General features: G+C 52.9%; 1 protein-coding gene across 1 annotated transcript; it reads right to left on the bottom strand.

Moving 5' to 3' along the window:
• Nucleotides 1-7,104: 7,104 nt before the first annotated feature.
• LOC121837215 lies at nucleotides 7,105-8,574 on the bottom strand. The gene has a single exon (XM_042292786.1). The coding sequence runs from the start codon at nucleotides 8,572-8,574 to the stop codon at nucleotides 7,105-7,107; it is 1,470 nt and encodes a 489-aa protein (XP_042148720.1).
• Between the last annotated feature and the right edge of the window lie 1,829 nt (nucleotides 8,575-10,403).

Raw genomic sequence — 10,403 nt, forward strand, 5'->3', positions numbered from 1 at the left:
CGCGGTAATAATAGCGCCGGGAACGATGCCTGAGACCCCACCGAGGCGGCGGCAGAAAGGTGAACTAAAGTGCGCCGTCGAAGCGTGACGACAACGGGCTCCTCGTCTGGCGATTGGTTCAAACGATAGACGCGCTCTTGGTTTCGATTTCGGTGGTGAGATGTGATGAAAAAAGTTTATTTGAATGTTGGATAATCTTTTGAAGTTGCAGTTGGGAATTAATAGGTTTCATACCGTGTATAAACGCATAATCTGAAGCGCTCCCTCCTTTTGTCACTGGTTGAACGCATCCCGCACTGCTACCTCGGGGGGCGCGTAACAAGCATCGAGCAACGATGGACAAAAAAAAAAAAAAAAAAAAGGAAAAGAGGTACGAGCGCCGGTTTTGGTTTTGGTTTCATGCGTCGTCTCGTGTTCGCTTTGCGAACTGGTGTCTCTCCAATCATGCCGCGTTTATGTGCAGTAGTAGGTTGCGCGAAAGGTCGGCTAAAGACGTGCGGTCGATCGGGCGACGTTAGTTTGCCTAAACTGCCGACCGATGCAGCAATGCGTAGCATTTGGTTGCGCGCCGTCGTCTTGCGTAGAGCTGTGGACAGCGGTGTCAGGATTTGTTCGTTGCATTTCCGACCAGAAGAATTTGAGCAGCACCTTCACGTCAGCCGGAGTCTGGGTAAAAACATGAAGTTCCCGCGTCTGAGGAAAGACACTATTCCCTCACTTTCCTTGAGCAAGGAGCCCACACCACAGCGGCAACGAAGCACGTCCAGTCGGCGTGAAGTCGCTGAACGGGAGCTCAAACTCGTTTGCGAGCGCGGCGTTGTCGTCCATTTCTTCCAGGTTTTCTTCACAGACCGCCGTGCACTAGAGCGAACCACGGGAACCCCACTGAGTGTGCACTAAATCCTACCGATGCCGACAGTGCTCCCTGACGTCACTTCTCTTTCCAGAGGCGAAAAAGGGAAGAAATCTGAATGTTTGTTTCGGTTTCGCAAATTTATTTGCAGGTACAGAAATAAGAGTCACAACGTCCTAGAAAAAATTGTGTGGCATGCCAGGACCCCAATGCTTTCGAAAACACCTTCATTAAAAAAAAAAATTAAATTGCCTTTATGGTCCCTTTAAGGGCATTACATGCGAAGGGGGGGGGGGGGCATATAAATAATAAAAATCAAGCAGAAGACAAATATACACAAAAAAACAAACTGCAACCTTTCAAAAAAGTGTCAAGGATGACAATTGAAAACAGCACATGTTTGAAAATATTTTAACGAATGAAAACATTAACCTGAAGAATACAACTTAAAATGAACGTTTAATGCGGCGAACTCGTGCAGAGAAACATAAAGTAACAGGGACATAACTTTGACGGTGACGGAAGGGCGTCTGACTCAAGCAGTCATGCGAAATTCTTTCTGTAAGCGCGTTGATATCTAGTAGTTTCCGAGCTCAAACAAACACCAAGATTCTCGAGTCAACTGGAACATTTCAGTCATGCAAACAAAAGGAAGATAAAATGGACAAGCGCTGGCGGGGATCAGACCTCAGTCAGTGGGGCACGCAGCTGACTTCAGCTATTCGCACGCGGCATTGCTCCTCTCTTGAAAAAACGCATCGTCCTGATGCAACAGAAAATGAAATTGACAACTCAAAACGACAGAAAGGCAAACTCCAGAGTCACCTAAAACACAAATTTTCACAGTCCTGTCGAGCATAGTTCAGTTCGAATCGGGCGACATGAATCATCTTCGGGCCGCAGAGAGCGGCGTGACAAGGTTCATGTTCTGTCGTGCAACGGCTTGCAGTTTAGGTCCCTCAAGTAGCGAATAACCTTGAGGCTAAAGCATCATTTTAACAGTTCCTCGCTGCGACGATGAATTGGTGTTCAGATCCACATTTGGTAGCCGGGCTGGAACTGGGCGTCTTGGCGACACAGATTTTACCGGCCATCGTCAGCCAATTGTGCTGCTTGAATCAAAATGCGACCGAGCTGGCGGACTTCCTCCGCTCGTTGACTGACGAACCGGGCGTCGTCGTCCTGTTCGCCTTTGTGGTCAACGTCACATTTGTCGTGGGTATCGTCATCGGGTTCGTCATCAAGGTTATCGTCCAGGTTGTAGTCGGGGTTATCGTTGAAGTCATCGTCTGAGTAGTCCTTGGGTCGCCATCGAAGTCGTCGTCAGGGTTGCCGTCAAAGTCGTCGTCACTCTCGTCGTCACTCTTGTCGTCAGTGTCGTCATTAGTTTCGTCGTCAAGGTCGAAGCCGCTGTTTGTTGTCGAGGCCGTAATCCGGTTGGTTATTGACGTCGTAACTGGGGTTTGTTGTTGGAGTTGTTGTCCGTTTCATCGTTGGCGTCGTTGTCGAAGTGGTCATCATGTTATCGTGGAGGTTGTAGCCAGGGTTTTTTTGTCGAGTTCATAGTCCGGGTCACTTTCGAGGCCATAGTTGAGGTCGTTGTTAACGGCATGCAGTTGGAGTGATCCTCGGATGTTTTCGGGGACGTCACCTTCACGGTCGCTGTCTTCGGAGGTATCGTGTTCACAGGTGGTACGCATCGTGGGCATAGACTGCGTTACCTCGCACCTCCACCAAAACGTTACAAATAAAAAAGTTAAAGCCGTTTACAACTCCCTGTAACGCTGAATTGGAGCGCAGCTCTTGAGGAGGAGGAGGGAAGGGTATTGAGTGGAGGGTAGACCCCTCCTCCTCCTCCTCCTCCTCCTCCTTCTCCTCCTCCTCCCCTCATTCTTTAATATCGTCACGGATGACAAGTGACGAGGCGGCGAATGACTGAGTAAACTGAACGTTTCATTGGGCGAACTTGTATCCAAAAATAAAAGGAAATAGAAAGATAACAACAGAGCGTGGCGGGCGTCGAAGGCGGCGAAGCAGCAAGATCGAACGCTGAGGCGAAACTGACTCGACTAGGTTGCGGGTGGCCTCTTATCTAGAGTGAGTCACCATCTCGAAGATTCGGTGGAGAACGTTCGAGCGTAGCGCGCTCGGGGCGAGAATGAACACGCACTTTCTAGAACAACAAAAGCAGGGATAAACGACAGAAGGTATGTCCGCAGCAAGAATAAACAAGAATCTACTACAAGTCCGTTACCCTGCGCGCGGCATTATCCCCCCCCCCCCCCCCCCTTTAAAAGCGCATCGTCCCGATGCAGCACAAACCGAAAACACCAAATCCACAACAAAAGGACAGTAGAATCGCGAGCCACAGTTCACAGTTTGACGAGAGTTCGAAGTTCTATCGTTCGTAATATGGCTTGAGGCGCACGACGTGGACTACTTCGGGTCGCGGTTGACGTCGTCTTGATGGTCGAGCTCCGTCGGGAAGGAGGAGGAGGAGGAGGAGGAATAAACTTTATTATGCCTGTATATTGGTCTCTGGGTGGTTCCCTTAGTCCAGGGCCCCAACGCTGTCGGCTGTCAGCCTCGCCCGCTCGATCAACTTTAGTTGGTCAGCAGCAGACGAGCTGAGCAGTGCGGCTTCCCAGTTTTCAGGAGTGGGATCAGGGTGCGAGGGGGGGATGTTAGGGTGAGCGGTGCAAAACCACGCGGTGTGTAGTAAGGAAGCATATTGCCCGCAGTGCGGACATTCGGCTTTGTAGCTTGTAGGATAGAATTTGTGCAAGAGAGCTAGGTTGCGGAACGCTCCTGTCTGGAGCTGGCGCCAAGCGACCGCGTCCTCTCTGCTGAGATTTTTGTGTGGCGGCGGGTATTCACGCCTCTGGCCACGATGGTAGGCCCTGATTTCGGAGTACCTGTTTGGCACCGGAATAAAGTATGCACCTAGCCCTAGTCGTGACGCGGCGGCAGGAGCGGCCCGGAGGGTGCATGCTCGGGCCTCGGTGTCAGCACACCGATTGCCTTTCACCTCGTCATGTCCTGGGATCCATATAAGTTCCACTGTGGGGAAGCCCTGTAGGTCTCTCTGGGTGAGGACCTTGAGTGCCTTCGGCGAGACACGGCCTGCTAGGAAGCGACGCAGTGCTGCTTGTGAGTCGCTCATGATGGTGACGTGATCTTTTCCGAGCCCAATGGCCATGGCGATGGCGAATTCCTCTGCAATGGTCGTATTAGAGGTGCGCAGCGACGCCGTGATTCGCGTTCTCCCAGTTCCATCCACGACGCATATTGCCGCTGCATTCCGTTGATAGGCATATGTGGCCGCGTCTGTGTACAGGATATCAGCCCGTTTGCCATACGCCTTTTGGTAGAATCTTGCCCGAGCCTTGCGGCGTTCCGCGTGGAGCGTCGGGTCCATGTTGCGGGGGATCGCGTGCACCTTGATTTGGCTCCAGATGTGTCTCGGGAGGGGTGCCGTGGTTTCTTCTCTGTCCCATTGGAAGGGAATCTTGAGTGACTCTAGAACCTTTCTGCCCGCAGGGGTTTGGGCGAGTCGGTCTCGCTGAGTGGCAAGGTGGCTGTCCACCAGCTCCCTAAAAGTGTTGTGGACGCCGAGCTTGAGTAGCTTCTCTGTGGAGGTGTACGGGGGGAGTCCGAGGGCCGTCTTATACGCTTTGCGTATGAGGACATCTAGCTTGTCCTCGTCTCCCTTGGTGAGATTGAGATAGGGTGTGGCGTAGATGATCCGCGACACCACCAGGGCGTTAACCAGTTTGATCGTGTCGTCTTCCCTGAGGCCGTGCCGCCGGCTGGCGACCCGGTGCATGATGCGTAGAATCTGGGTGACTTGGTTTTGGAGGAGTGTGAGGGTATGGGTCGCCTTTCCGTCCTCCTGGAGGTGGAGACCCAGGATTCTGGCACGCGGAACCACGGGGATTTGAGAGCCGTCGTCCAGGAAGACTTGTATCTCGTCTCTGGGCTCCGAGTTGCGGCGGGACCTTGGCGTCTTGCAGACTAGGATCAATTCCGATTTGGCTGCCGAGATATGCAGGTGACCCTGGCGTAAGTACCGTTGAACTTCGTCGACTGCCGCCTGAAGCGCGTCCTGCTTCTGTCCGTCAGACCCGGACACGGTCCAAATTGTGAGATCGTCCGCGTACAGAGAGTGTTTGATGTGCGGGATGCGTTCCAGAATCGGGGGCAGCCCGCTCATTGCCAGGTTGAACAAGGTTGGCGAGAGCACCGCCCCCTGCGGCGTGCCCCTGTTGGGGGTGTTGATGACGTCCGTGCGGAGGTCACCTGCACCAATGGTGGCTGTCCTGTTCCGTAGAAAGTCCCGCAGGTAGTTGTACATTCTGGAACCGCAATTGGTGACTGTCAGGTTTCGGAGGATTAGCTGGTGGCCCACATTATCAAAAGCTCCCTTGACGTCCAGGGCGAGCACCGCTTGGGTCGTCGTCCTGGAGATGGGGTCGAGGATGTCCTCTTTTAGCTGTAGCATGACGTCCTGGGTTGACAAGTGCTCTCTAAAACCAAACATGGTGTGCGAGAACACGCCCGTTTCCTCCATGTGTGGCTGCAGCCGTTTGAGGACGACCCGTTCCATCAGCTTTCCCACGCAGGACGTGAGGGCGATTGGTCGCAGGTTGTCGAGGCAGAGCTCCTTCCCAGGTTTGGGGATTAGGATAATTTCCGAGTGTTTCCACTCATTGGGGAGCTCGCCGTTCTCCCATACCTGGTTGATATGTTTTAAGAGGGTCTGAACCGATCCCGCGTCTAGGTTACGAAGCAGCGTGTTTTGGACGCGGTCCACGCCAGGTGCCGTATTACGGCCCAGGTCTTGAAGCGCGCTCCATACCTCTTCGAAGCTGAAGGGGACGTCGAGTTCTGGGTTTGGCTCGCCTTCGTAGTCATGATACACCTCGTCCGGGGACGAGCCGATGTACAGTAGTTTGAGCTGTTCGAGGAGGTCCTGGTTGGTGCCGGGGAAGTCGCGCACAATTTTCTGGAGGTTCTGGCTGGTATTGCGTTTACTTTTGCTAGGGTCCAGGAGGTGTCGCAAGAACTGCCACGCGTCCTTGGTCCCCAGTTTTCCCTGGAGATCGGTGCACTTTTTGTTCCAGTTGGAAAGCGCCAGTTGGGTTGCGTACTCGAGCGCTTCCGTCGTGATTGCCGCGATCCGTTTCTTGAGCTTGCGGTTTAGCTTCTGGCGCTTCCAGCGCTTGATCAGACCGTGCCTTGCCTCCCACAAGTGGAGCAGGTGCCTGTCCACCTCGGGAGTGTCTGTTGTCAGGTTGAGAGTTTCCGTATAGGTGTTCTTGTCGCACACTAGGCGCTCGGTCCAGCTGGCAAGGGAAGCATCCTCGTGCTCTCGCTCGCTGTGTGTGGCCGTGCGTGCTGCACGAAACCTGTCCCAGTCTGTCAGGGCTTGTTTCCGGAGGAACTTTTTTCCTGGCGAGACGGCGATGTCCACTTGGGCTATGGCGTGGTCGCTTCCCAGGTTCACCTCGAGGTTTGACCATTCCGACCACCGTTCGCATCTCGTCAGCGCGAGGTCCGGGCACGTGTCGCGGGTAACACTGTTGCCCGTCCTCGTGGGCTGCTCCGGGTCGGTCAGGATAGAGAGGCGTTGTTGGCAGATTAAGTGGTAAAGTCGGGTGCCCTTGGCCATAGAGCGAGTGTACCCCCAGGCCGAGTGCGGCGCGTTAAAGTCGCCTACTATGAGGAGCTGGTTCCGTGCAAGTTTAAGCGCGCGCGCAAACAGTTTGCTAAAATTCTCGTGCCTGTTGCGTGGCGGACTGTATACGTTGAGAATAAAGAACGAGGGCCAGTGGCGTTTCTCGGGAATAATTTCTATAAGCACGTGGTCTATGCTCTCGTCGCTGAGTTCGTGCATGCGGGCATTTACGTGGTTTGCTGCTAGGACTGCCACGCGCTGGCATATGCGAGGGACAAGCACCTTGTAGCCCGAAAGTGAGGGTGTCTCGGTTCCAGTTTCCTGGAGTGCTATTATGTCGGGGGGTTTGTCGAGTCCGGCAATGTACTGCGCTAGGGCCCCACGTTTGTTGCGGTACCCCCGGCAGTTCCATTGCCAGACTCTAGTTATGGCCGCTCGGCGTTGCTCTGCCATAAGCGGGCTCTGCCATTTCTACTGAGGGTGTCTACCCGACTGGGCGTGTCGGGTATGGTAGCTCCTGCGGACACCACTGAAGTACTGGTGGTAAAACCCTTAATTTGAGTAGAAGATGACCCTAGCATCCCTCAAGAAGAGGGAGCACTGCTTGGATTATGGTAGTAAGTGTCTTTGCCCAGGTTGATTCGATGCTTTTAAGTAGGCTGAGAGCGATCTTGACTGCGGCCTTGACAAAAGACATCCATTCAGGTGAACTGTCTCCAAAGGAAGTTTTTGGTTGCGCATTTGCGTCCTTCGAATGGCAGGGTTGCGGCTGAGTGGTGGGTGCAGAAAAGGTCTGGGATTCCTGAGGTGTTGATGCAGCCGGCATATTGCTTTTTTGTTTTTCGTGTGGACTTGAACCCTGGCAATCTTTTTTAGTTGCTTGACTTTTAGGTTTTGTTTGTTTGACGACCGTCGTGAATAGCGATGATGTAGTCACATCTTTTAAAGTTTCTTCCATGTCTCGCTCTCCTGAATTCTTGAGTTCAGTGACAGTCGGTTCTTTCGTGGCATTGCTGCCTGCTTGAGTAGATTCCATCTCCGGGAAGAGCTCATCGTACTCCAAGGCGGATTTTGCGACATGAAATCCCACCAAGTTGGATTTTGAGTACGCCTGGATCTCCCCTAGTTTCTTTCGCTTCGAGCAGAAGCGTGCTGTAGCTTCGTGTTCTTGGCCGCAGTTGACACATTTGGCAGGCATTGATTGACATGTGGTGTCTGTTGATTCATGTGGTTTTCCACAATGTTCACACTTTTTGGGGCGTTTGCAGGTCACTCGCTTGTGTCCGAATCCAAAGCAGTTAAGGCACTGGATGGGCCTTTCTTGAAAAGGATGGACGGGATGGCGTACATGCCCCAGAAGAACATGGGTTGGCAGAATCTTGCCCCGGAAGGTGACTTTGACTGTGCTAGACTTCCCTAAGCGTCGGACGGCACCAACGTTAATATTGGACCTGAGATGCGAGGTGATCTCCTCATTAGAAAGCTCTTTGTCGACGTCCTGAATCATTCCGTTCACCGTTGCTCCAGCCAGTGGAGAGTATGACATCACCGGAATTCCACAGAGAGCCTTCAAGTTGAGCAATGTTCTTGTAGCTTCACCATTTCTGGTGTCAACTGCGATGACATTCAATCTGCTGTTAAAGTGAACCTCGTGAATGCCCTCAGGACAGGAGTTTTCTAGAGCTCTTGAGAGCTTCACACTACTGAGGGATGTTATTAACGTCTCAGTATCCGCAGGGGCGAACACAACAGTGAGCCCTTCTTCGATGGCTTTTGATTGGATTATTGTCTCCGAGCTGGAGTTGGAGTTGTTGCGCCGAGTTCTCTTTCTTGATCTAACTTCTTGATACGGACCTCCGGTATCGTCGTCTTGTTCCATACAGTTGATGTCTGTGGTCGACGATGCAACGGAACCATCGGAGCAAATAGAGTGCCCATCATCTGGTTGCGACGTTACGCGTGCTTCGTTCCTTTGATGTTGCTCAGGAGTTATGCTTAGTGCTGTATTAGCAGCGTCAGGGACGCCCGCTTGGGCAGCTTCCATGTTCGTTCACATGGAACGATAGCAGCGGAAAAGGCTGCAGTTTTCTCTAAAAGAGATCTCGGCGGTCTGCTTGATTTCTTTGTCAGGCACACTGAGTTTAGAAAAACTGCCCGTTAATATTTGATCGAGATTTTCGCAATAGAAGGTAAAAAATACGAAAAATTACCAGGAATGGAAGATTGAACGTCTTTGGTTAGAGCACTTCGTCGTCGTTCCTCTCCGTCGGGAAGCACCTCATAGTTTAAGTCCCCGAGACGGCGCAGAATCTTGTAGGGTCGAAAGTAGCGCTTGAGAAGCTTCTCGCTGAGACCGCTGCGCCGTATTGGTGTCCACACCCATACCCGGTCTCCGGGTTGATAGTGGGCGTCACGCCGGCGAAGATTGTATCGGCCAGCGTCGACATGTTGCTGGTCTTGAATTCGTAGTCTTGCTAGCTGGCGGACCTCTTCTGCCCGTTGAGCAACCACCTGGGCGTCATCGCTTTCGTCGTCGACTGGCTCGTGCGGCAACATAGAGTCTAGCATAGTCGTCGCCTTTCGGCCATACACCAGCTGGAAGGGCGTCACTCTTACGGTCTCTTGTACGGCGGTATTGTAGGCGAATGTGACGTACGGCAATACCTCGTCCCATGTCTTGTGCTCCACGTCGACGTACATGGAGATCATGTCGGCGATGGTCTTGTTGAGCCGTTCCGTCAACCCGTTTGTCTGCGGATGGTATGCAGTTGTCCGACGGTGGTCCATCTGGCATAGACGAAGGTTCTCCTGAGTCAACTGCGCCATGAACGATGACCCTCGGTCTGTGATCAGGGCTTCGGAGGCGCCATGCCGGAGGACGATGGACTCGATGAAAAACTTCGCGACTTCGACAGCAGTCCCCGACGGAAGTGCTTTCGTCTCGGCGTAACGCGTAAGATAATCTGTGGCGACGATTATCCAGCGGTTTCCCAGCGTCGACGGTGGAAAAGGGCCCAGCAAATCCATTCCAATTTGCTGGAACGGATTAGTTGGAGGGGGAATCGGATGAAGGCGACCTGCTGGCTTTGACGGCGGTTTCTTGTGTGGCTGGCACTCATGGCACGATCGCGTGTAGAGATGGACGGTCTGCGGCAGTTTGGGCCAGTAGTATTTTTCACGTATTCAGGTATAGTGTTCGGCTGTACCCGAGGTGTCCTGAAGTCGGGTCGTCGTGGCAGGCTTGAAAAATATCTTCTCGAAGGCTGGTAGGGACTACCAGGAACTGGTAGGGTTCCTGGTAGTCCCTACCAGTAATTTACCTACCAGGAACTGGTAGGTAAATTACTGGTTCCAAAATTTTTCTTATAAAGCATACCTCTTCGAATAGCGAAGGTCGGCAGGGCTCGTGAAAAGACGGGAGGAACGGTATTCCCTCGTCTTTCTAGGTACTCAATCAGGGCGCGGAGCTCCGGTTCGTCTCGTTGAAGTCCTGCCATGTCGTTGGTGTCCACGGCACCTAGGAAACACTCGTCGTCATCTACGTCGGTACAGCCTGACGTTTCGACGGGGCTCTGGACAAGCAGTCGGCGTCGCTATGTTTCCGTCCTGACTTGTAGACCACGGTCATGTCGAATTCTTGCAGTCGAAGACTCCATCGAGCCAGGCGTCCTGAAGGGTCTTTGAGGTTTGCAAGCCAACAGAGCGAGTGGTGGTCTGTGACCACCCGGAACGGGTTCCCGTATGTGTACGGACGAAACTTTGTGATCGCCCATACAACCGCGAGACATTCTTTTTCCGTCGTGGAGTAGTTTTTCTCCGCCTTGGACAGTTTCCGACTTGCGTAGGCAATGACTCGCTCCGTGCCTTCCTGTA

Source organism: Ixodes scapularis, unplaced genomic scaffold, assembly GCF_016920785.2.
Source record: "Ixodes scapularis isolate PalLabHiFi unplaced genomic scaffold, ASM1692078v2 PGA_scaffold3__209_contigs__length_174095766, whole genome shotgun sequence".
Taxonomy (NCBI): Eukaryota; Metazoa; Arthropoda; class Arachnida; order Ixodida; family Ixodidae; genus Ixodes; species Ixodes scapularis.

What these genes read in the sequence shown, in the direction of transcription:
- LOC121837215 (XM_042292786.1), bottom strand. Translation starts at nt 8,574, where the DNA reads ATGGAAGCTGCCCAAGCGGGCGTCCCTGACGCTGCTAATACAGCACTA.